At 45.1% G+C, this 26,987-nt stretch overlaps 1 protein-coding gene and 2 long non-coding RNA genes across 3 annotated transcripts in view; 1 reads left to right on the top strand and 2 right to left on the bottom strand.

The window, feature by feature from the left end:
• Positions 1-4,933: 4,933 nt before the first annotated feature.
• LOC307220883 lies at positions 4,934-5,975 on the bottom strand. The gene is made up of 2 exons (XR_013841140.1): positions 5,462-5,975; positions 4,934-5,084 (listed from the first exon to the last, which is right to left on the bottom strand). It is a non-coding gene; the product is annotated as an uncharacterized lncRNA (long non-coding RNA).
• Positions 5,976-7,108: 1,133 nt separating this feature from the next.
• COPS8 (COP9 signalosome subunit 8) lies at positions 7,109-24,518 on the top strand. Its single transcript, XM_079983252.1, has 8 exons — positions 7,109-7,277; positions 7,862-7,932; positions 12,690-12,738; positions 13,857-13,989; positions 16,358-16,465; positions 16,878-16,940; positions 21,272-21,313; positions 23,162-24,518. The coding sequence occupies exons 1-8, from the start codon at positions 7,185-7,187 to the stop codon at positions 23,239-23,241; spliced, it is 639 nt and encodes a 212-aa protein (XP_079839378.1). The 5' UTR covers positions 7,109-7,184; the 3' UTR covers positions 23,242-24,518.
• The window catches only part of LOC307220362, a 54,646-nt gene continuing 51,525 nt past the window's right edge, over positions 23,867-26,987 (bottom strand). The window contains exon 2 of the long non-coding RNA XR_013840852.1: positions 23,867-25,866. This is a non-coding gene — a long non-coding RNA (uncharacterized lncRNA). The remainder of the gene's footprint in view (positions 25,867-26,987) is intronic.

The following is a 26,987-nucleotide window of genomic DNA, read 5'->3' on the forward strand; positions in this document are numbered from 1 at the left end:
CTGAAGACTGACTTTTCTGGGGGGTTTGCTTCTTGCCTTTCTTGCATGTAATTTCCTTAGGGTGTGTTAAGTGAACAGGTATATTTAACATGCTTGCAGTGCTAAAGGAGATTTAAAGATCTGAAACTGTGCCATGGTGATTTTCCTACTGTACCTTGCCTTATTCTTAAAAATGCATTCCTGTCTGGTACTGATAAGAAACTTCCTGTCTTTCATGTCATTTCCAGATGCTTTGGGAGGTTTCCTTTTATGTGGCGTTTAAAAGGCACCCAGGGCCTCCCACCCCTTTTCTTGATCCCGCTTTACAGATAAAGGATAAAGGAAGGTCTGCCATGTAGGCACCCATGGGACAGTCAGTGAACAAACTGCATGCGCAATGCCCTCATGGCAAGACATTTGCAGACCCAGGACACGGAGCGCAGCCTCCCATGTCTGTGCAACACCTCCAAACGCTTCCTGCAAATGACCACAGGCCCAGGTCTTGCCAGCAGCACCCTTGAAGTACATGGCTTTCCCACAACCCTTGGCAAGTGACAGTTCTTGAGATTCTTTTGGAGAAGCCATGTGCTTCATGGCTTTATGGTGCTTTGCACAACCCGTGAACTGCCTGCTCACAACTGCTTTTCACCTGGGCAAGTCTTGAAGTATGTAAACAGGGCCAACCAAATGGAGGTGGGAGCCTACCCAGTTTATTATTGCTTGTTATTTTGATGTGGAGTTGAGAGACAATGGCTTGGTCAGTCACCTACATGTCTACCTGTGGGATTTAATTGCCCTACAACCTTCTGTGCTGTTGTTCTTCCATGACAGTGGCTCTGGCTCACTTACTCAGGGGAAAGCTGTCTCTCAGAGTTTCTCTGCCTCTGCAAAACATGAGCCCTCTGATTTGAACTTGACTAGCTGATTTCTCTAGCAGCCCTAGAGGAATTTTATTTACAGTTTCAATAACTCAGAAACAGGTAAGCCTATTACATTTCTTCAGTTGTTTTTTATGATAAGGGTTTCTGGAAAAAACAAAAAAGTGAGAATAGTTTATTTTCTCAGGATTGGCCAGTTCTTTATTCATATTCAATTGAATTAATTGTCCTCTATCATGTTCAACAAATCCCAAAGTAATCAAATAATGCTTAGCCCACTTCTTAGAGCTCTCCATTTCTAAAAGCCTTGTTTAGCTCTTGTTAAACTGAACAAGGCACGCTGGGGAGGAGCTGGAACAGTTCAACTGGTTTATGTAAAATTAGCTTTGATTTTCGGGAAGGAAGTCATTTGTGTGCTTTGCTTGAGAGCAGGCACAATCAGTACAAACCCAAGATTCTCAGGAGATATGGAAGGGTGTGGGGAATTTTTACCTTGGCTTTCTGTCAATATTCTGCTTACTTGGTGAGTTAAAAGTACATTTCCCTTTATTGTACATGGTGTTCAATTTTGGTTTTCCTGTAAAGTTTCCCCCCTTTACACAAGGCTTTTAAGGAGTTCACCTAAGCCTTAGATCAGCGGTGGAGGACCAGTGCTATAGGTTACTTCATGGGGTGGGGGTGGGGGGCACATCCAACAACATGCCTAACCATCTCCTATGGGCCAATCTGAGCACAGGTCTTGCTGTGGAGACAACCAAACTCATATTAGAGCACATAACTAGCCTTACTGCACGACAGTGAAAGCAGTAATGAGGGCCTGATTTGCTGCTTCCAATTCATCCTCATGTGATCTCCCAGCAGAGCTCTTCAAGGTTGTTTGTAGGCTGTTTCCGAGCACAATTCAAAGTGTTGGTGCTGACCTTTAAAGCCCTAAACGGCCTCGGCCCAGTATACCTGAAGGAGCGTCTCCACCCCCATCATTCTGCCCGGACGCCGAGGTCCAGCGCCGAGGGCCTTCTGGCGGTTCCCTCACTGCGAGAAGCAAAGCTACAGGGAACCAGGCAGAGGGCCTTCTCGGTAGTGGCACCTGCCCTGTGGAACGCCCTCCCATCAGATGTCAAAAAGATAAACAACTACCTGACATTCAGAAGACATCTTAAGGCAGCCCTGTTCAGGGAAGTTTTTAATCTGTGATATTTTAGTGTATTTTTGGTTTTTATGGAAGCCGCCCAGAGTGGCTGGGGAAACTGCTTTGTGGGATCATCAGTTTCACTTTTTGCCGCCTAATGACCCTGGCAAGATGCTTGTGAGAACACGCACCCACTGGTGTGCCCTCTCGACCCTTTCCCTTAATGGCGATCAAAGATGGCAAGGAGGTCCAGTTTCTTGGAGGAAACTGATTATTTAGACCTATTCCAATCTGGGTTCAGGCCAAGATTTGAGACTGAATCCACCTTAGTTGCCCTGGTGGATGGACAGAGTCTCATCATTTCAGGAAGGGATGGGGGAGTGTGACCACGCTGCTCCTGCTTGATCTCTCATCAGCTATTGATTCCATGCAGGATGGTATCTTCCTGGACCATCTATGAGTCTCAGGGGCACTATTCTGAAGCAGGTGCTGTCTTCTGTTTCTGAAAGTAGCATCAGATTAATGTTTTTGGCCCCTTGGCTCTTAAGCCAAGGGGTGCTCCAATTCTATTTAAAATATATATGAAACTGTTGTGAGCTGTTGCCACAGGAGTTTTGGAGCCAGGCAGGTGTCACCAGCATGCTGCACCATCTGAGTCAGGAATGGCTGTGCAGGCTCTTGACTGGTGCTGTCCAGATGCAGGGGTCGGGTGGATAAGACTAATAAGTTGAGTCTGGATGTGCTCTCTGTGGGCGAGAGGTGTGGGGGTCCAGGAACTTGGTACAGTGCCTGTCCTGGATGACACACAGCCTGAAGGGGCGCTCCTCAACCCATCTCTGTCACTGGGGGCACAGATAACTCGAGGGGTGGCTAGGAATGCCTCTTACCAGCTCTGGTTGCTAAGACAACTATGTAGGGCTGTTCCTGGATCAGGGCAGCTTGGCCAGTTGTCCATGCACTGGTAACCTCAGTGCTGGATTGTTGCCATGTGCTCTATATGAAGCTGGTACAGAACATGGTGGCTAAGTTGCCTGTGGGGAAAAACTTCTGCTAGCACAGCTTCAGCACTGGCCTGGTGGAACGGGTGATGGAGTTTCATGACCAAAAGTTCCCTTCACCATTTGCACTGGGCTGTTGCTATGTTTGGATTCAGACATTTACACACACAGTGGGCATAAATATTTAACATAGAGTGTAAAATAAAAAGCAGTCTATCTCATAGTGAAACCGCAGGAATGAACACATTGTCTGGCTGCAATGTCTACCAGGCTGTTCTTTTTCTGACATGGCCATGGGCTCTAGCTAGTTCATCCATCTGAACTTCAGCATAATGAATTGGCTTATAGCAAACAACAAAACTACCCTGTGAGCTTTTCTGTATTGGTGAGATGGTCACCCTGTTAGAGAAATGTCTTGATAGAGAAGGAGGAAAGAATAAAACAGATCTATGCCAAAGTTACACTGCTATGGACGGAGAGGAAAAGTCAATGTTGGCTCGAGTGAGAAATAATGGCAGCCCTAGGTGGGCAGTTGGCAGTGCAGCAGCACCACCACCTGGAGGAAAGAGGAAACGCAGGCCAAGCGGGGCTGAACTACGCTCCAATCCCTCCTGTGGCAAATAAACCTGATTAACTGCTAGGAATTCAAAATGACACAGACCCATGCAGAGCCCATCTACCTGTTCTCACATTTAAGCATTTAATGCAGATTCAGCCTCTTCCAAACTGTATATTATTATTAATAATTTTATTATTTTTGTTGTTGTTGTTGTTTAGTCGTTTAGTCGTGTCCGACTCTTCGTGACCCCATGGACCAGAGAACGCCAGGCACTCCTGTCCTCCACTGCCCCCCGCAGCTTGGTCAGACTCATGCTGGTAACCTCGAAAACACTATCCAACCATCTCGTCCTCTGTCGCCCCCTTCTCCTTGTGCCCTCCATCTTTCCCAACATCAGGGTCTTCTCCAGGGAGTCTTCTCTTCTCATGAGGTGGCCAAAGTACTGGAGCCTCAGCTTCACAATCTGTCCTTCCAGTGAGCACTCAGGGCTGATTTCCTTCAGAATGGAGAGGTTTGATCTTCTTGCAGTCCATGGGACTCTCAAGAGTCTCCTCCAGCACCAATTTTTATTATTTATACCATGCCAATCTGGCTGGGTTTCCCTAGCAACTCTGGGCGGCTTCCACTACATATAAAAACTTAATTGCAACTTTCATTGTTAGAAGGGAGTTGTTAACTGCTGCTAAAGAAAGAGTGCTTAGAAACTATAATTGCTCCATCCATGAGAATTAGCTGGACTTTAGGGGTGGGATTGAACTCTGCACCATGCTGAATGTTCCATCTGCGCAAATATATCAGCTTGTCAGGCAGAACAACCCCTGTCCCACCCATGTTCTGGGGGTCCTGACACATGCACCCCTGCCAAGTAACGGGAAGTGGGGAGCCCCATTGCACAAGCAGAAGCCCTTCTGATAGGGTTCGTTACATGAATGCTGCCCAAGTTTTTTTTTTACTGATGATAAGGGGCTTGTGAGTGAGAGCAAGGCTTGCCAGAGAAGGTGGGGCTGTTTTTTGGTAATATTTACACATTACCAGAAGAAACATTGAATTCACAAATGTGTGCCTGGCAGAGGGCGTCACACATACAAAGCCCGGGCTAGAGATGGAGCTAGTTGTCACCAGCATTTTAACAGCACTTCACTCCAAATCTCCTAATGGCAGCTCCCAGAGGCTTCCTTTGGATGTTACATAGCACGGGGGCCAAGATGGAGCCCTGTGGGACACCCCAGGATAATTCCCAGGAGCCCTTTAGGACAGTGCCCCCCCCCACCCATACCTTCCTGAGGCACCACTGAAGTACCCTCCAGTTGCCCACAGTTCCAAAAGCTGCAGAGAGATCTAGGAGAATGATCAGGGCTGCACTCCCCTTAACTTTCTCCTGACAAATGTCTTCTTTTTAAAATGATTTTTATTGAGTTTTTGATGATTTTATACATATAAAACAAAAGCATTTCAAACATTAAAATACAAGGTTCTTTCAAACCTTCGAACCTCCTTCCTTCCCTCTATGGGTTCCGTATTTAGATTTAAGTTTACTGCATCTTTTACCCTTATCCATCTATTAAAGGTAAAAGTAAAGGTACCCCTGCCCGTACGGGCCAGTCTTGACAGACTCTGGGGTTGAGCGCCCATCTCACTTAAGAGGCCAGGGGCCAGCGCTGTCCGGAGACACTTCCGGGTCACGTGGCCAGCGTGACATCGCTGCTCTGGCGAGCCAGAGCCGCACACGGAAACGCCGTTTACCTTCCCGCTGGTAAGCGGTCCCTATTTATCTACTTGCACCCGGAGGTGCTTTCGAACTGCTAGGTTGGCAGGCGCTGGGACCGAGCAGCGGGAGCGCACCCCGCCGCAGGGATTCGAACCGCCGACCTTTCGATCGGCAAGTCCTAGGCGCTGAGGCTTTAACCCACAGCGCCACCTGCGTCCCTTATCCATCTATTATATAACCATAATTACCACAAATAATTCCACATTACAAGTGTCATTACATCCCTGCCAAAGATTTTAACTCTTTACGGTGGTCTTTTAAATAAATTACAAATTTACTCCAGTCTTTTGAAAATACTTGATCTTCCTGGTTTCGGATCTTCCCTGTCAGTTTTGCCATCTCTGCATATTCCATCAGTTTCACCTGCCATTCTTCTTTGGTTGGTACTTCTCCTTCCTTCCATCTCTGGGCTAGTAGCATCCTCCCTGCCGTCCTTGCAGACATAAAAAGGCTTTTATCCTCTCTTGGTATCTCTTCACCTAACAAAGAGGCTTCTGGTTTGGGGACAAATGTATTTTTTAACAAAATATTAGGAATACAATAAAACATCAAACATTGAAAACTTCCCTAAACAGGGCTGCTCAGAGCAGGTGCTCCCATGGGACTTGCTCCAACGGTGGCATCCAGCTCTGTCCGAATCTTGTCCCTAAAGGCCTCACCAAGTTGTCATAGCATAATAATAATAATAATAATAATAATAATAATAATAATAATTTATTATTTGTACCCCACCCATCTGGCTGGGTTTCCCCAGCCACTCTGGGCGGCTTCCATAAAAACCAAAAATACACTAAAATATCACAGATTAAAAACTTCCCTGAACAGGGCTGCCTTAAGATGTCTTCTGAATGTCAGGTAGTTATTTATCGCTTTGACATCTGATGGGAGGGCGTTCCACAGGGCAGGCGCCACCACCGAGAAGGCCCTCTGCCTGGTTCCCTGTAGCTTTGCTTCTCGCAATGAGGGAACCGCCAGAAGGCCCTCGGCGCTGGACCTCAGTGTCCGGGCAGAACGATGGGGGGTGGAGACGCTCCTTCAGGTATACTGGACCGAGGCCGTTTAGGGCTTTAAAGGTCAGCACCAACACTTTGAATTGTGCTCGGAAACGTACTGGGAGCCAATGTAGGTCTTTCAAGACCGGTGTTATATGGTCTCGGCGGCCGCTCCCAGTCACCAGTCTAGCTGCCGCATTTTGGATTAGTTGTAGTTTCCGGGTCACCTTCAAAGGTAGCCCCACATAGTGTGCATTGCAGTAGTCCAAGCGGGAGATAACTAGAGCATGCACCACTCTGGCGAGACAGTCCGCAGGCAGATAGGGTCTCAGCCTGCGTACCAGATGGAGCTGGTAAACAGCTGCCCTGGATACAGATTTGACCTGTGCCTCCATGGACAGCTGTGAGTCCAAAATGACTCCCAGGCTGCGCACCTGGTCCTTCAGGGGCACAGTTACCCCATTCAGGACCAGGGAATCCTCCACACCTGCCCGCCTCCTGTCCCCCAAAAACAGTACTTCTGTCTTGTCAGGATTCAACCTCAATCCATTAGCCGCCAATCGCAGCCTTCCAAGGATGTCCGAGCAATTCCGTAGGGCCCCTCTTGACTTTCTGAGTCCCGGGGTGTCCGGGGACTACAGCTCCCGTCATCCCCCGGCGAGGAGAGCCGCGAGGGGGGGATGATGGGAATTGTAGGCTGCGAGAGGCTTCTCTGCTTTCCCTAGCTCTGTGGCGTCTTTCCCGCCCTCCCCCGTCGGCGCGCGTGACGTCAATCCTCTGCGCCGGAAGCGGAAGCCGAGGGAGAGCGGCGAGAGCGCCCGCCTGCGCGCCTTGGAGGACCCGTCCCACCGCCTGGGCTGGAGCCGGCGCCCGGCGCGAAGATGCCAGTGGCGGTGATGGCGGCGGCGGCGGCGGCGAGCGGCGCCCTCGGCTACCGGAAGCTGCTGGAGCAGTGCGAGACGCAGGAGCTGGAGGTGTGTGGGGCGGGGGGGGGGGCGGTGTTGCCTGAGGCTGCTTCCCCTTCCCCTTCCCCCCCCCGGCGGGCCCGCCTCCCTCTCGGCCTCCCCCCGCCAGGCGCCTGGGGGGGGGGGCTCCTTGGCGAGGCCTCTCCGCGCGGGGGCTACGCAGGAGAAGCTCCTCTTCGGGGGGCGAAACAGAGACGGCGAAGAACCCGAGACATGAACTGGTTAAACTAGAGGCAGCCGCTGGGATCACGGGATTCAAACAGCCGGGCGGGGGGGTGGGGGGTGGGGGGTGGGTGGCAGAAATAGATGCTGTTCTTCCTACTCCGTTGCCATTAATTCTGTAAACCGCTTTTATTTATTTTTTATTTTTTTTAAAAAAAGATATTTATTTAAGATTTTGTATAATAAAACAAGCATCACAGTCAAACGAAAAAGAATAAGGCAATAAAAACCAGCACAATCAAACAAAACAAAGAAATGCAGTAAAAGACATAGAAAAAGTAAATAAAAACAAAAAAAAAGAAAATCTAATTTTTTACTTACTATCTTTATAACCCTCTTTCCTGACTTCCACTTTTATTTTTATTTTTTAGGCCCCTGGAGGAATAGCAACACCACCCGTTTATGCACAACTCCTAGCTTTGTACCTTTTACATAATGACATGTAAGTAGAAATTATTTTCGATCTACCTCTAATACCTGGACTTGAGAAGAAGTGTGTCTTTGAAAGCAGCAGCCGCTAGAGGGTCACTCTGAGCTTTACTTATTTATTTAATTCTTCAATACTTTAATATAGCAGGTGGAGATGGGTAATGCTAGTGAAGTTGGAAGAGTTTGCGGAACAGGCGCACAAAAGGAGGCTTATTTGTTTTGCCTTCCTCCCAAAGGAACACATGGCAACAATCATCAGAACTGTTGAGACAATACAATTTAAAATTTAAAAAATACATCTAAAGGCAATCACATACAGTGGTGCCCCGCAAGATGAATGCCTCGCAAGATGGAAAACCCACTAAACGAAAGGGTTTTCCATTTTGGAGGTGCTTCGCAAAACAAATTTCCTATGGGCTTGCTTTGCAAGACGAAAATGTCTTGCGAGTTCCTGCGGGATTTTTTTCCTCCCCCCCCCCTTTTTCTAAGGCGCTAAGCCGCTTATCTGCTTATCCGATAAGCCGCTAATAGCGCTAAGCCGCTAAGCCGTCAATGGGCTTGCTTCGCAAGACGCAAAAACCGCTAGACAAAGAGACTCGCGGAACGGATTAATTTCGTCTTGCGAGGCACCACTGTACATTGTAGATACTAATTCCAAGTTGGCCACTGTCAGTATCTTTCAGTCCTCAAATGCCTGGGTGAACAGAAAATTTTACTTGACATTCTTTATTGATACTGTTTTAAACAAGAGTGTGGCACATCAATAGTGAAACACTTTGAGGTTCTCTTGTTTTCAGTGAGGGAATTGCACATGTTTTAACTTTTACCTTCAGAATCAGTGGGACTTTTTTGGAAGGGTGATCATTTTGATTATGGCTATTTTGTCTGAGAGAGTGAAGTTGGTGTTGTTCCATCTCTTTAGGTCTTTGTTGATTTGTCACCACAGAGAGTTGTAGTTGTGGAGGTATAATTTGTTGAGGTTTCTGTTTATTTGTACCCCATGGTATCTGAACTTGGTACTGCAAATTTTTATCTTGGTGATGTTGGCGAATTCTTTTTGGGTGTGAGGGGGCGTGTTGAAGCACATAACTTCCAACTTTGCAAAATTTACCTGTAGGCTCGATCCCACTCACACGTGAAAACAAAGTTCACCACAGCCAATCATAAACAAGCAACCACACCCTAGCCAACTCCAACCTTTCTCACCACCAAAGGAACAGAAGTGAATAGTAAAGATAACTTGCACAAGCAACACTGACACAAAACCCCACACTTCCATTAAGTAGAATAGAAACTTTGCCACCCAACCCCATCTGTAGAAAATGTACAGTGAGGGGGGAAAGTACAGTGGTACCTCAGGTTAAGAATTTAATTTGTTCTGTAGGTCCGTTCTTAACCTGAAACTGTTCTTAACCTGAAGCACCACTTTAGCCAGTGGGGTCTCCTGCTGCCACCGCACGATTTCTGTCCTCATCCTGAAGCAAAGTTCTTACCCCAAGGTAATATTTCTGGGTTAGCGGAGTCTGTAACCTGAAGCGTCTGTAACCCGAGGTACCACTGTATTTGATCCCTTGCTAAATTTGCCCGTTTGCCCTCTGACAAAGAAATGACCAGTCCATAATTTTAATGGTAGGTTTATTGTAGCTGTGAGAGAGAGAATAACAACAGGAAAACCCCCCCAGAAATCCAGAAGACAAAAGTCAGAGATCGCTGTGCATTATAATGAGTGAAATAAGTATTTGATCCCCTATCAACCAGCCAGATGTCAGGCTACCTGGTATCTTCACTGTATGTAACAAGCAGAGATTAGAAGCACCTGGTGTAAGGGAGAGGTCTTACCTGTAATCCCAGCTCATTACAGTACCTGTACAAAAGACACCTGTCGACAGAAGCAATCAGTCCAGCAGATTCCAAAGTAGCCACCATGACAAAGACCAAAGAGCTGTCCAGGGATGTCAGGGACAAGATTGTAGACCTGCACAAGGCTGGACTGGGCTACAAGACTATTGCCAAGCAGTTTGGTGAGAAAGTGAAAACAATTGGTGCAATAACTTGCAAATGGAAGAAACACAAAAGAACTGCCAACCTCCCTCGGTCTGGGGCTCCATGAAAGATCTCATCTCGTGGAGTTGCAATGCTCTGGAGAACGGTGATGAAGCAGCCCAGAACTACACGAGGGGAACTTGTCAGTGATCTCAGGGTAGCTGGGACCATAGTCACCATAAAAACAGTTGGTAACACACTACGCCGTGAAGGACTGTGAGATCTTGCAGAGCCCGCAAGGTCCCCTTGCTCAAGACAGCACATGGACGGGCCCATCTGCAGTTTGCCAATGCACATCTGAATGACCCAGAGGAGAACTGGGTGAAAGTGTTGTGGTCAGATGAGACCAAAATCGAGCTCTTTGGCATCAACTCAACTCGCAGTGTTGGGAAGAGGAAGAATGCTGCCTATCACCCCAAGAACACCATCCCCACCATCAAACATGGAGGGGGACATATTATGCTTTGGGGGTGCTTTTCTCCTAAGGGGACAGGACACCTTCACCGCATTGAAGGGACAATGGACGGGACCATGTATCGTCAAATCTTGGGTGAGCACCTCTCCTTAGCCAGGGCATTGAAAATGGGTTGAGGATGGGTATTCCAGCATGACAATGACCCAAAACACAGGGCCAAGGCAACAAAGGAGTGGCTCAAGAAGCACATTAAGGTCCTGGAGTGGCCTAGCCAGTCTCCAGACCTTAATCCCATTGAAAATCTGTGGAGGGAGCTGAAGGTTCAAGTAGCTACACATCAGCCTCAGAATCTTACTGACTTACTGATCTGCAAAGAGGAGTGGGACAAAATACCTCCTGAGATGTGTGCAAACCTGGTGGCCACCTACCAGGAACTTCTGACCTCTGTACTTGCCAACAAGGGTTTTGCCACCAAGTACTAAGTTATCTTTTGCAAAGGGATCAAATACTCATTATGTTGTTGTTTAGTCGTTTAGTCGTGTCCGACTCTTCGTGACCCCATGGACCAAAGAACGCCAGGCACTCCTGTCCTCAATACTCATTATAATGCACATCAATCTCTGACTTTTGTCTTCTGGGTTTCTGGGGTTTTTCCTGTTGTTATTCTGTCTCTCACAGCTACACTAAACCTACCATTAAAATTATGGACTGGTCATTTCTTTGTCAGAGGGCAAACGGGCAAATTTAGCAGGGGATCCAATACTTTCCCCCCTCACTGTAAGTTGAAAAAAGAGACATTTTACATACTTTTATAAACCAAGAAATCTTTAATTAAAAATATGTTTTTTAAATAAAGAATCAGTGGGATCTTAAAATACTGCACTTTTTAAATTGAATTTTGCAGATCCTTAATGGGCAAGATCGTTAAGTCAGATAGCAATATTTGTTTCTACAAAGCTAGCATGATTCACCCGGTACAGCTCACTTTACTAAATATCAGCTCAGGACAAATCAGTATGTGAACCGACTCACCCTTGCTTTTTGACCTTCATAGTTGTCAGTCACAATCCTTCAGAGGCAACAGAAGCAGCACTTGGCAGGATTCCCTTGCCAATGTCTCAGCTCTAGACCTAGTTACCACAAGCTTCCTTGCTCACATTCCCCAGCCCTCTAAATGTCTCCTGCTCCTTCCCATTGCACACAGATGCATCTGTGTACTTTTGCCCACCTTCTGGTTTCTACAGATTCATGTCTCCTCCAACTGTGCTCTGCCCACTGTCTGCATTTCAGGCCCCTGACTACTGTGAACACTTCTTAAGACACCTTGTTTCTTGACAAGCTTCTCTCTATCTTCTCTTCTGACCCAGCATACAGCCTTTCCTGATCTGAACCATTCTTCAGAGGCTCCTCTTCAATGAACTCTCACTTCAGTTTGCTGCCTCCTTGTTCTTTCCTTTGGGCCTCATTCTCTACCTATCCATCCTTCAGGTTCATCTGTCTCAGTCTACCCCTTAACCCACCTTCTACCTTCAGCTTCCTTGTCTCTGGGTGTTACCACCCCTTCTCTTCATTTCTTTGCTCTTTCCAGTCTTGGCCAGTCCCTGTGTAAGGTTATAATCCCAGCCAAACAGGCGACTTATACGTTACACTGGGCTACACATTGTTTTAAATACCTGAGCAACAGAACATTCTGTTTTACCGCAGCTTAGCCTATGCACACACATGTGGCTTACAGGAAGTATCAAGTGTGCAGAAGATGTGTTCCAGACCTTGTACAGTGGTACCTCGAGTTACAAACGCTTCAGGTTACAAACTCCGCTAACCTGGAAGAGTTACCTCGAGTTGAGAACTTTGCCCTAGGATGAGAAAGGAAATCGTGTGCCAGCAACGCAGCAAGAGGCCCCATTAGCGAAAGCACGCCTCTAGTTAAGAACAGTTTCAGGTAAAGAACGGACCTCTGGAACTAATTAAGTTCGTAATTAGAGGTACCACTGTACTTGATGTTAGAAGCGAAACTTTATATGCTAAAATGTTTTTTCCTGTACATAGTATAGACTGCATGAGGACTAAACATGCCCATATGTGAACATGCTGCTAGATAAAAAAAGAAAGAAAATTTGTGAAATCTGTGTGTTTCCATTGTTTGAAATGTTATCTGCAGCTTATATAAAAGTGTTGCATTGTTGTGAATATGTTTCTTGCTTCTCTTTGAATTGTTGCCTCTTTTAATAGTCTTCTAGTAGTAAGCACTTGTTTTTACTTAATGTCATTTAAAAAAAAAATACTTTAAATTGACACTTTTATGTTATTAGGAACAATGCACGGTATTTGTGGAAAAGAATCCCTCCTGCAATTAAGTCTGTAAGTAGTTTTCAATACTTTAAAGGATAGAGGTGTCACGCATAACTTTAGGGTTGTGTTTCCAAAAGTGAAAGCTAAAAAGCAACACCTTTGCTGGTTGCTGAACAAATGTTCTATTGCTGTTGAGATTGCTGAGGTTGCGTTTTGCTATTGTTTAATAGATACTTGCTGTATTTTATAGATTTGTATTTTATCTCTTTAAGTTTGTACATCTCAGGTGCTCCATGCAGAGTATTTCATGTCTGAGTTCAGACTCATTTCTAGAGTACGTCATGGATTAGGTGGAAGAAGTTTCATTTTTCTTGCAAATGTGTTTTACCGCCCAGTCCCTCTTTTTCCACAGCAGCAGCTTACAACTATAGAGCACATGAGGAATTTTGCTTTTGCTTGGTAGGAATTGATGAGATACTAGATTCTAAGCATGCATTTAGCACATGAAAATTCAGTGTGGCTGATGGAACTTGGGAGTGATGTTGAATGTTAACATCCTTAGGATGGGCACTCCACAAAGAAATAACAATTGCAGTAGAACCATTTTACTTTAGAGCCAAACTCTTCACAAATTGCATACAAGTGGAATCACTTTAACTGATTGAGTGACCTAGAGAGTCTTGCATATTGGGCTTTAATTAATTTTGGGAGGATAGTGCCAAGAGAGTTGGTGCAATAAGTACTATCTCTCTCCCCCCCCCCCCCCCGATTTTCTGGAGTGGGATGTTGAGAGGCCAGATGGAGGGCACTGTGCTTCACTTAATGCTTAATGTGAGAAGTGAGAGGGTAGGGGAAGGAACTAGAGGAGGATTCCACTGAAGATGCACAAAAAGCATCAGCAGTCAAAATCAAGCACAGAAGTAGGTGCTAGAGCAGATGGGAAGAAAAGAGGTTTTAAAATGCTGCTTCCTGCTCAAGTGCTTGGTTGGGCAGAGTTTATGATACAGCAACCGAGGCTACCTAATTCAGTTGCTAATAGGGGAACATGCTGGTTTTTGGCTCTCATGGCCACCACAGCTGAGTTCTTGGTCGCTCCATTTACCCTAGTTGTGGACTTCTTCCTTTCCCTCTTCATCTGCTGATCAGTGGCTTGTCCGTCTAAATAATTTTTCTTCCTTTCTTTGTAGGCAAACCCTGAACTTGGTGCAATTTGGTCAGTGGGGCAGAGAATCTGGCAAAGAGATTTCCCTGGAATTTATACAACAATTGGTGCACACCAGTGGTCTGAATCTATTCAGCCAATCATGGAAGCACTTAGAGGTACATCTTTCTAAAACCCTAGTCATTTTCACTTGGTGTGGAAAGTGTGTTCTTTCAAATGGTTGCTCAAAATCAGCACAGAATTTATAATTGCTGTTTTGTCCTGTTCCAATACAGATTCAAAAGCTTTGACTGTTAGTGTATGCATAATCACTGTGAAAAGAGAGAGTTTGCATGAACTTTACAGAATTTCCTTAAAGATTTTGCTGGTTTGTTTCTCTTTTAATTTTAGTGCCTGGAGATTTGTCTCCTGTACAAGTTTGATGTAACACAGTACTTGGGGTTGGCTTGTATATGGCCATGTGATAATTTATGATGAAGCAGTTTGACTTATTTTGGGAGTTTCAGAGGGGTGGGATTGATGCTATCTGTGGATGGAAGTGTGCCCATAGAGGAAGAGAGTTGGTTTTTACCAGTCCCCCTGCAACCCACGTTGGTCCTGAAAAGCTCTTTCTGGGAAGTGGGAGACTCCCCAGAACAGCATGGGAAGTGGCAGAGGGGAAGGAACAATTAGTAACAATCGCCCCTCTTCCTTCTCCAGTGATGACCCATAAACAGAAGGAGACCTGTCTGAATATAACTCAGAGATTACAAAGCAAAACTTGAAGTTGTCAGAGGAGTTGGGTTTGTCTATACAGAAGATGCCTCAAGGCTGCAATTCTATGCATGTCTACCTAACTGGAGTTCCACTGATCTCAGGATATTTTTTTTCACAAAGAAAGGTGCTCAGGATCACCTGCTACTCTGCTTGTTGCCAAGTTCTTGGCAGGTTGTTTGGAAGCGAATAATGGGAAAAGCCCACTGCAGCTCAGGCAACATACATGTTTGGATTCCTTTGTTTTGTTGTGGCCATATTGGGCAAATTCTTACTTGTATGGTAATCTGTAAATTAAGGTAGCACAACTTGTTTGTATTCCCATTGAAGCCTCAGAATGGTATCAAAGTCAAACTCTTGATAGAGGGTTGTACTTGATAAAATCTTACTCAAAGTAGTCCCATTGAAATCAGTGGACTTATATTAGTCGTAAGTATGCCATAGGTAGATATAACCCAGAGGGCTGGGCAGTATCTGGTTTTCAGCATCGTAATATATCACAAGCTAGACATCATGATGGGATGCGGGTGGCGCTGTGGGTTAAACCACAGAGCCTAGGACTTGCCGATCAGAAGGTCGGTGGTTCGAATCCCCACGACGGGGTGAGCTCCCGTTGCTCAGTTTCTGCTCCTGCCAACCTAGCAGTTCAAAAGCATGTCAAAGTGCAAGTAGATAAATAGGTACCGCTCTGACGGGAAGGTAAACAGCATTTCCGTGCTTCTCTGGTTCGCCAGAAGCGGCTTAGTCATGCTGGCCACATGACCCGGAAGCTGTACGCCGGCTCCCTCGGCCAATAAAGCGAGATGAGCGCCGCAACCCCAGAGTTGGCCACGACTGGACCTAATGGTCAGGAGTCCCTTTACCTTTACCTTTACCTTTAGATATCATGATATATCACAATGTCTGAAATAAGGCTGGAGCTATTGAGAGGCATTGGCAGGCTTCACAGTTTTTCCTGCATTGTGATTTTTGATGGTGCCTTCTCTTGTGATTCTCTGTCGCCTGCAGGAGGCAGGGGAGAGCTGAGCCAGCAGAGTTAACAGGGGCTACAGGAGTCGAGAGAAGGATTGACTTCATGATTTTCCCCACATTGTGATTTTTGCATAGGGCATGCATACACACACAAAAAAAATATAATTTGCAATATATTGCCAGGTCAAAAATTATGAAATGGATATCATGATATGGACTTCAAACTGGTTTTGGACCCAGAGTCCTTCTAAAATATTGAAAAGTGCAAAATGTTTTGGCTGAAGGCAGGTTTCTTCAGGGGCACTTAGTTTTCTTATCAAGACTACTTATCTCCAAGTTGAGTACTTAGCCAGCATATTTTAGAAGGTTGTGTCCTCACCAATTTCCTATGTGCAACAGTTGTTTTTGGGTATAGTGGTGCCTCTGGTTACGAACTTCATTCGTTCCGGAGGTCCGTTCTTAACCCGAAACCATTCTTAACCTGAGGTACCACTTTAGCTAATGGGGCCTCCCGCTGCCGCCATGCCGCTGGCACGCGATTTCTGTTCTCATGCTGAGCTAAAGTTCTTAACCCAAGGTACTACTTCCGGGTTAGCGGAGTCTGTCACCCGAGGTGTTTGTAACCCGAGGTACCACTGTACATTGAAAATGCCTCTGTATAACCACTTTCCCATGGGGCTATGCTTTTGTCATATGCATTAAGCTCTTAAAAAATCCCAATTTATTCATTACATAAACATACAAAACATTTTTTTTTATACATCTGATTTTCATCATTCTTCCCAATTATCTCTCTAATAGATGCAACTAGGCGGCGAGCATTTGGGCTGGTCTCTCAAGCATATACCTCAATAAGTGCAGATGACTTTGCAGCCTTTGTTGGGCTTCCTATAGAAGAAGCAGTGAAAGGTACGCGTGTGTGTGTGTGTGTGTGTGTGTGTGTATGTATGTATGTAAAAACGCTTTATTAAACTTGGTGTTTCACACCTTGGAGTAACCTTGTACTGGTCTACTACAGTAAAACTTGTAGGTTTTCAAAGAGTAAGTCAAACTCAGCGTAGACCCATTGAAATTAACGGACTTCACTGTTTAAAATTACTGTTTAATGGCATCTGACTGCTGAACAGATATTATTCCCATTTTGCTTTTGGCTTTCAAGTGGATTTTTATTTGCTCTCATTGTGGCAAAAAAGTATATGGGGGCATAGTAAAATAAAAATGCTTCTTGCACAGAAGGTAAGGAAATTTTTGGAACAGAATTTACCTTGTTGAAGGTTCTGTATGGCATTGATGATTTTGCATCTCATTTTAATCATTTTAGGTGTTCTTGATCAGGGATGGCAAGCAGATTCATCCACTCGGATGGTAATGCCTAAAAAGCCAGGTAGGTGGCGCTCTTGATTCATTAAGACATTGTGTCTGGGTGGGTGGGTACATTTTTGTTGCTTGCCTTTCCTGTGAATGAATTTAAAAGGATAACTAACATTTGCATGCCAGTACTTAATTCAAAGTTAAAAAACAGCAAGGGGTATTCCTGAAACATAATGTCAGAAATATGACTTGGCGTATTTCTCATGGGCACAGACAGCTTTAATTACCGTATTTTTTGCTCTATAAGGCTCACTTTTTCCTTCCTAAAAAGTAAGGGGAAATGTGGGTGCGTCTTATGGAGCGAATGCAGGCTGCGCAGCTATCCCAGAAGCCAGAACAGCAAGAGGGATTGCTGCTTTCGCTGCACAGTGATCCCTCTTGCTGTTCTGGATTCTGAGATTCAGAATTTTTTCCCCCTTGTTTTCCTCCTCCGAAAACAAGGTGCGTCTTGTGGTCTGGTGCGTCTTATAGAGCGAAAAATACGGTAAGCAAGCGGGTGTAAAGCTTTTAGGCAAAGGAGGGAGGGGCCACTAGGGGTGCATCAGAAGATGGTTGACAATAACATCTCTCTGACATACAGGGGGTAATTAGGAGGCTGTGATGGGAGTAAATAGCCTCCCTACCCCCCCAGGATTGTGGGGGGGGGGCTGCCCTTGCCTGCGGTGCCCTATACCACCCCCGAATTTGAGGGGATGGGGGCACTAGGCACAATGCCCTCCTGTGGATTTCGGCGCTCCTGGACGCAGTCTCTGATCCGCGCCGCTAGCTGCAAGAACTTCAAAAGGAACAATTAGGAAGAAGCGAATGCACATATTTCGAGGAAGGAGGGGGAGTAAAGACTGCTAACTGAAGAGTTCTCTGATAAACAAGACGAGTCGGAAGAAGAAGAATCAATCTTGAGAAGACAGCCAAGACTCGGTATGGCAAAGGGACTGGATGGGGGAGGGGAAAAAACTTTTCTTTCTTTCCTCTATGTGATTAAACAAGAACCCCCCCCCACAAGTCAGAAATGCCGCTTTAATGACTTAAGCTGTGGATTTACGACTGTGTGGAGATAAAGTTTCTAACCAAAGCATGTTTTAAGAAAAGCGTGGAAAGTTGAAGAGCTCTGGAATGACGCAGTTAAAAATACCGTCGCCATATTGGTAAGCTCTGTCGGAGGACTTGAGTCTGGGAGGAGGAAAGAGCTGCTTTTATACTGTGGGTGAGACTCCTCAGTGGGACTTAAGAACGACAGACCCTGAGATTAATGATGGAAAGAGCGATGTTATTTATGAATGTGATGATATATGGAAACCATCACAATATGAGGATTGGTCAAACGGAAAAATCCACACAGGATATAATTGGTGTTTATCTGCTTAAAGAGATTATCAGAAGAGAGCATAAAGGAAAAAGAAAAAATGTACGAACAAGATGAGATGTGGAAACAGCAAGATAAGACTGGATAGAATTATGAACTTTATCTGGACTGATTTGGATATGAACGCAGTAGCAAGAAGATGATCGGAATCCCCCTTTGAAACTTGAAATATGGGTCCCCTCAACAAAAATTTAAAATTCGGTATGAAAGGGAATTAGGACAAAGGACCTAAGGGTTGCTAAAGAACCATTAAACAAGGATGCAGGGATGGGGAGGTATGGGGAAGTCAAAGAAAGAAGGGTATGAACTGATGAGCTTGAAGTTGTACTGTTTTATATTGTTCTTTATTATTTGTGTGGAAAATTAATAAAAATTATTATAAAAAAAAACAAAAAAAAATTAAAATTCGGCTTTGTAATTCGGAATTTATGTGATGTGATTTGATTTGGTTTGATTGGTCGGTTAATAAAAATTATATATATATTTTTTAAAAAAAGCTTTTAGGCAAAGGAAAACAGAATGTGCCTTAATTTCTCTCATCTAGCCTTGGCTTTGGAGACTCAGTTGAATATGTCCGTCAGTTTGTGTGATGCAAATAAAGTGTAGTGAAAACTTCCTGTAGTTGCCATTTTGAAATTACAACTAACTTGGGTGTTAGTTTGTAATTTGGTTGCTGAATCTAATGCAGAGGTCAGCAAACTTCATCAGGGGGCCTGTCCACAGTCCCTCAGACCTTGGGGGGGGGGGGGACGGACGGACGACGACTATATTTTGAAAAAAATATATGAACGAATTCCTATGCCCCACAAATAACCCAGAGATGCATTTTAAATAAAAGCATGCATTCTACTCATGTAAAAACATGCTGATTCCCGGACCATCCGCAGGCCGTATTTAGAAGGCGATTGGGCCAGATCCGGCCCCCGGGCCTTAGTTTGCCTACTCATGTTCTAATGTTCTGCATTAATGGAATAAAGAACAAGCAGGGCATGTTGTGAGGTTTGATCAGTTGCTAAATACTGTGCCTACTCCAAGCCAACTAAAATTTCTCTAAGGTTTGTTTGCTGTCTCTTTAACTAGTTCTTAACCTTTTTAATACATACTTAACTCAGTTTGGGGTTTTTTATTGGTGAATAGTTCTTCGGGATAGGGAGTAATCTTACAGAACTGCTCTTTTTAAAGTTTTAGCTTCTTTTAACAGCCGCAGGGTGTGGGACGCAGGTGGCGCTGTGGGTTAAAGCCTCAGCGCCTAGGACTTGCCGATCGAAAGGTCGGCGGTTCGAATCCCTGCGGCGGGGTGCGCTCCCGCTGCTCGGTCCCAGCGCCTGCCAACCTAGCAGTTCGAAAGCACCTCCGGGTGCAAGTAGATAAATAGGGACCGCTTACCAGCGGGAAGGTAAACGGCGTTTCCGTGTGCAGCTCTGGCTCTGGCCAGAGCAGCAATGTCACGCTGGCCACGTGACCCGGAAGTGTCTCCGGACAGCGCTGGCCCCTGGCCTCTTAAGTGAGATGGGCGCACAACCCCAGAGTCCGTCAAGACTGGCCCGTACGGGCAGGGGTACCTTTACCTTTACCTTTAACAGCCGCAGGAGTTCCTTGAGGTGAATTCCCCACAAAACAAAGGAACCTACAACAATTTTATATGGCAGAGATGGAGCATAGCTGTAGAACAGTTAATAATTACAGTGTTCTTTTCAGCCAGTGTTGGCTCCTGTAGTGATACTTACATCACACAAAATCTTAAGCAAGTTTGTAACAAAAAGTAATTAAGAGCAAATAAGCCAGCCCTCTAACACACAGGCTTGGGTTTACAATCGCTCTCTTACAAATGGAAGAGCTGGCTACCCAATAGAGATTCCTGCATTGCCTCTCGTTCCATTCCAGAACATCTCTCAACCCTCAGGAGCTGAATTTTATTTTGGGGGGAAATCTGTTAAAATTTCTCATTTCCTATGACTATAACTCCATTTACTACTTCTCTGGGTGCCGCCCACAGAGAATTTTGAGGAGCAGCAGTAATACAACTTTGTAGCCCTCACAATACGCCTAGTGCCCCCCCTTCTCCAGGCCAAGAGGGAACAGGCTCCATGTGGAAGGCAGCAGTGGGAAGTCGTGGGGAGAAGGGCCTCCATGTTCCAAGTCCTCACCCCAGACTTTCAAGCCTCTGCTGTTACGCCCCCAGGGCCACACAGGCACAGACATACCAGAAATAGGCTACCAGGCAGAGCTGGTGGTTTGTGTCCCACTGGGTGACACCTCTGCTCACCTGGGCTAGGATAGTCCCAGCTCTGTATGTTGATGTATTAAATGACAGCAACAGTGCTTTGAAAATAATGTAAAGAGAAGAATTATTGGATATAATATTCAAATATATATTAGTAACATAGCTATTTGTTCCAAAGCAATGTTAGTTTGTTAATTTCTTTTTAAAATCATTGCCATTTTTAAAAATAAAGGAGTATAGATGAATCACTGTTTTTGTATCTTGAAAGTGGAAAAGAGATAGAGTGAGCAACTGAGAACAGAATAAATGTCCATTTCTTAGCACCAGCAGCATTTTCAGTAGCTGGCTTTTCATAGTCCTAGACATCATTTTTGACCAGCAGTTAGTTAATGTTGTAAATGCCTCAATGACCCAGTGCTAGGGATTTTTCCAAACTGCATAACACCTTAATTTGATTTTTAGTATCTTCCAGTCATGCTAGGTGTGATACATGCCTTACTTGAGTTCAGGGTAAACTCTGCTTCAACTGATAAAGTCAGTTACTGAAAAAGAGAATGCCTTAATGAGAAGTTTGAAAGGATTCACTGAATGCAGTGCTTTTAGGCAAAGCAAGTAAAATCTCTGTAGCAAGTAAGCAACTTAGTAATGGATAGCTCTATAAAAGATTTCACAGTAAAATTAGGTACATCTAGAAACTCATTCTTGGTGCAATGGTCCTTGAACAGTTTATAAATGTCATTTTGTATCTCTGTCTCAGGTCCCCAAGAGCCTTCATTCAACAGATTTCACCCGTTATCAGGTATGTGTTCATGAGTTATGTCGAGAGGGTGGTAGTCTGCCATGGCAAAAACAGCACAGTTAAAAGGTATGGGTTGGATCCAGCATTGTTTTTATCCAGAGTTGGCCCATGGAAATTACTGGGCACAGCTACCGTATTTTTCGCACCATAGGACGCACCGGACAATAGGACGCACCTTGTTTTAGAGGGGGGAGAACAAGAAAAAATAATTCTCCCCCTCTCTGCCCAGCCGCCCCTTCAGCGAAGCGGCAGGAGGCGCTGCGCAGAGAGGGGGAGACTTTCCCCCCTCTTGTTTTCCCACTCTAAAACAAGGTGCCGTTCAGGCGGCTACCTTGGAAGCCTGGAGAGCAAGAGGGGTCGGTGTGCACCGACCCCTCTCACTCTCCAGGCTTCAGGTTCCTTTCGACCTGCTCTTTGGGGCTGGCGGGGGGAAGCCCACCACCAGCCCCCAAGAGCAGGTCAGGGAGCAGCGGAAAGGCGCAGTGGAGAGGCTGCTGCCATAGTCGCGCGTCACCTCTCCAGCTGGGAAAGGGTCGCGGGGCTATGGCTTCTTTAGCCCCTCACGCGCTCTCCCAGCTGGAGAGGTGGCGCGCGGCTAAAGAGGCTCCTGCCATAGCCACGCGTCACCTCTCCAGCCGGGAGAGGGTCGCGGGGGGCTTCTTTTGCCCCGCGCGCTCTCTCCCGGCTGGAGAGGTGACGCACGGCTAAAGAGGCTCCTTCCATAGCCGCGCGTCACCTCTCCAGCCAGGAGAGGGTCGCGGGGCTATGGCTTCTTCGCTCCATAGGACGCACACACATTTCCCCTTCATTTTTGAGCGAAAAATACGGTAATTTAGGTCTGTTAATTTTAATGGGTCTACTCAGATTGCATCCAGCTAAATTATACTCAAACAAATTTATTATGGCATATTCTTTCAGATGCAGGAAGTATAATCCTATATTGGCAAGTATGTATGCATTTAATTGTAAGACAAGTATTGGAAAGTGAGTCTGGGAAATCAAATGCAAAAGCAGGGGCAATAATCACAGTAGCCAGTTAACAAAGTATTGTTGTCGATAACACAAAGTTGTGCAATCACCAACACTGACTGTAGTTATTTTGCTTTTAGGTAATCATCGCTGTTTGGCCTTAGATTTCAATTCTCTCTGGCCTCACTCCCCTCTGCCTGCCTTAGTCATATGTATGTTTGCTTGCTGATGAAGTGGACTGTGGTCCACAAAAGCATATGCCATAATAGATGTGTTTGGGTGGCCTTCTTCCTCATCTGGTCAGTGCAAGTGCAATAGGACTCCCCCCCCCCCCATCCCTTGACCTCCCCAGATCTGCTGCAGATGGTTGGGTGAACTTCTCAAACAGATTTGGAGGGGAAAGAGAGGGAGGGGGACATTCCATTGCAGGAGCAAGAAATCCCTTTCATTGGCAGAACTAATTACTTAGTGCTATGTTGAATACAACTGTTAGTCTTCAAGGCGCCACACAAGTTGGTTTTATATCTACGCCATCTAATTTATGTACTAGTATTGTGTCAGAACCTATGTAAAATCATGTACGACTTGGGCACAAGGATAGAACTTGAGCTTGGGCCTTGATTTCCATGTGGGAGTGAATCCCCCAACAGGGCAAGAAAGAGATCCTTTTCCTCTCTCCAGATGACCCTTTACTGGGGCACATAGCCTCTGCCTTCAAGAGGAGACCCATTGTACTTGGCAATTCAAAAGCAGTGCCTCCTAACTGAATATGGATCAGACCTCAGATGTGACTTCTCTGTGCTTTTCAGTGGCAGGGGGCTATTACTCAGTTTCCCTTCCCACTTCTAATTTTCATCCCATTTTGTGCCTTATTTTCAGAACCTGCTTCAGTCCCGCCGATTCCCAATGAACAGCAGTTGGCTCGGTTAACTGACTATGTGGCTTTCCTGGAAAACTGATAACTCCAGTCACTCATCCATTGCATCCTGTGTACTTCTAGACCTTTCAACATTATGTTTGTCCTGTTGAATGTTGCAATATATGCACTATTATGGAATATGCTGGTAAAACATAGTTTTGCATTTCATCTTTGTGTGTGTTTTGCTGGAGCAAGGGTTTAATTCACTTGATTCCCCCTGATTATCAACCAGCTGCACAGCAGTATTATATATTCAGTTTTAAACTCTTGTGCTTTATTGTGAGGAAAGCAGCTTCTCTCCAACGCTGATGTCTTGTAAATGCAGCAGTGGAGAAGAGTGTCATCCGTTGTCATGGGTGGAACAGAAACTGAGCTCTGAAAGGACATGGAAGGATTGTACCCAGATCAGGGAACAAGGTGTAAGTCTGAGGGGGTCAGTCTTTGCAGTGTCTTTCCATAGAAAGTGGAGTCTGATACTACACGCTAAAGATTACACTCTTCTTCCTTTATAATGAGGTTCTGAAGTTGCTTTTTCTGTTTTTAATTACTTGAAGTCTCCTTACTCTAGGCGGTTTTTGACTGCTGTATGCAATGTGTCCTTTTCTCTTTAAAAGGAAACTAAGTGACCATTTTAAAAGCATATTTGAGCACCCATTAGGTCTTCTGGGGGAAGATGGGGAAATATTGGGTTGTAGTTTTCAGAGAGCTTCATCTGGCTTCAGTTAGCTAGATGATGGTCTCATTGGTGTTTAGGTTCTTTCAGACATATGTGGCTTGTATTTAAGCCAGCAATTCTGGAGCATGTTTGCCATCACTGAAAAAATAGTTTTGTGGTTGTTGTAAATGGATGAAATTATGCTGCAACTTTGGATGAACATTTCTGAATTGGAATCCTGATCGTATTGATTGCCATCTTCAGTACTGTCTGGAAGGAAGCAGCTTGCTCTTGCCATCCCCTTGTCCGTAATGCTTCCATTTAAAATGCAGCCCTCCTCTAGAGTCTCATTCTTTTTTCTCTTTTCATTTGTTCCCCTCTCCAGGTGTTGGTCACCATCATTTCATAGCTTGTCTCTGAAATGGGTAGTGTCTGTCCTTTTGTTCTCCCAATGCACTATTACTGTACATTCTGACAGTGTTTTGGATGTTTTTGGGTGCAAGAAGGTCCCAGTATGTACACAGTTACTTTAAGAGGCTCTTTGTGAGTGTAACCATTGATCTCAAAACTATTATTTATTGTGGGGATGGGGGAGCCTCAGCTCTTGAAATTGTTGGAAGTTAATTTTGGTAATATTAAAGTGTGCTTACATCAGACCAGAATCTTACTTTCTAAGGTTTTCTTCTAGTGATACCTTTAGTATTAACATTATTTCAGCACTTAGATCAACGTTATCCAGCAGCAGTAGTCCTCTATTCTAGGACATAGATCTTGTGCAGAATGTAGATTACATAGTTCCTTCTCAATGGACTTCACAGTAAGAGCTACATCATGTTTCCTCAGATGTACTGTCAAGTAAATTTGTTCAGGAATGCAGTGCAAGTGTTGCGTGATGGAGGAGCAGGGTGGGGAATGCAGCAGAGGGGGTTTCTGGAGGACTAGAGAATATGCTTTTGTGGAAGAATTTTAGGTGCTGAGAATTGGACAGGGAAAGGGGCTTGAAATCCAATGGAGCGGTGTGGAAAGAGCATGGAAGGCAGCTGAAAAGACAAAAAATGTGGAGCAAGCCAGTAAGTAGATGAACATGTCAAGTAAAATGGAATAAGAGACAAAGGGACTCCTCAATCATTTACTGAACTATTTACTTTTATTGATACAGTGGTGCCTCGCAAGACGAAATTAATCCGTTCCGCGAGTCTCTTCGTGTAGCGGTTTTTTCGTCTTGCGAAGCAAGCCCATTGACGGCTTAGCGGATTAGCGCTATTAGCGGCTTAGCGGATAAGCAGATAAGCGGCTTAGCGGCTTAGAAAAGGGGGGGGGGAGGAAAAAAACCCCGCAGGAACTTGCAATACATTTTTGTCTTGCGAAGCAAGCCCATAGGAAATTCGTTTTGCGAAGCACCTCCAAAACGGAAAACCCTTTCGTCTAGCGGGTTTTCCGTCTTGCGAGGCATTCGTCTTGCGGGGCACCACTGTACAAACATTTGCAGTTTTAGAGATATGCACATGCAGTTGCTTCCCTTGAGAACACTGACCATAGAGAGAGAATTTCACAGATTGGATGACTGAATTTCTCTCAGGAAACCAGCTATTTACACCAGGAGTCTGTGGGCCATGGTTGAATTGCATGTCTGTGATCCGGGGAGTGGCATGGAAGAAGCCGTTCAGGTTGTATCACTGAAAGCATGTCCATCTTCCCTCAACTTCATAGAAGTGCTGAACTCTGAAAATCCAACATGCTCCTCCTGTGTTGGCCTCCTGGGCCAGGTGGGATGAGCACCACCAACTAGCAGCAATAACTTGTTGCTAAGAACGTTTGAAATCTTTGTGCTCCTGGAAAAGTCTTCAGTTTTCACGTTCTTGCCTCTAGCTCATCAGTGCATCACTGAAGAGACTCTCAGCATTCCCTGCTAAGGCTTGTATTTACACGTCAGTACCTTTCACTCTTTTTCCTTTGTACAGTGGTACCTCGGGTTAAGAACTTAATTTGTTCTGGAGGTCCGTTCTTAACCTGAGGTACCGCTTTAGCTAATGGGGCCTCACGCTGCCGCCGTGTGATTTCTATTCTCATCCTGAAACAAAGTTCTTAACTTGAGGTACTATTTCTCGGTTAGCAGAGTGTGTAACCTGAAGCATCTGTAACCCGAGGTACCACTGTACTGAACTTGCCAGGTCTGTGCTAAGTATTAAATACCTCTAAAGTGCCTTTTGTTTTCTTGCGGGCTTTTCTTTCTCCTCCTCCCACACCGCCGCCACTCCTGTTGGTGGAGGACTTTTCATGGACTTCTGGTCAGAGTCCAGCCATGTGCATCCCCCCTTTCCTCCTGACCCCTCAATTTCCTCTGTGTGCGTCCGCATGATTTTCAGTGGACTGTTGAATGAATTTCAGTAAAAGGGGGAGGGGAGAGACTGGTATGAGTGCTTAAAATCAATTCATTGATATGATTTATTGTTAAATCAATCTATATTGATTTAAACTGATTTCAGCTGGCCAATGAATTGTTTTAAAATTGGCTTGCAGTGATTGTTTCATGGATGCATTTTGTTTGGCTGTTTTGCCTCTTTTGAGATCCCTCCTGTAATTAATTCTTGCTTCTACCATCACAGATAGCCAGCCTCCTCTCCTTCCCACTGTTACACCAGCCACCATGGTTGAGTCCTACAGGCTGTATATAGGCGGAGACCATGGGGGTGGGGGTGCAGCAAAGCTTCAGGTTGCCATTCTGGTGGCAGTTACAACTTCAGTGGCAAGGGCTGGGCTGGTGCCCTTCCGCCTCTGGCGCACGCCCACCTCTAGCCATGCCACTGTTCTCACCATGTTAAAATAGGTAAAAGAGCCACGAGTGGTGGTGGCTTTCTTGTCTTGGAGGTCTTTATTATTACTTTCTCCTGAATATTTTTGTAATTCTGTTCAAAATTAGTTTGGGTATAGATGCTGCCATTAAAGTGGCATTTGTTACTTGGAAAGTAAGGACTTTGCATTTCTATGAGGCATCATTTGCAAAAGTTAGAATAGTAATTCACTTTTATTGTAGCTCTTGCGTAACCTGCAACCTAGTATATTTCATGCTCCAATTAAACCAGAAGGAATGGAAATAATAAGTCAAATCAGATGTTTTATGACAAGTGATA

The sequence above is a fragment of the Podarcis cretensis genome, assembly GCF_951804945.1.
Source record: "Podarcis cretensis genome assembly, chromosome: 1".
Lineage (NCBI taxonomy): Eukaryota > Metazoa > Chordata > Lepidosauria > Squamata > Lacertidae > Podarcis > Podarcis cretensis.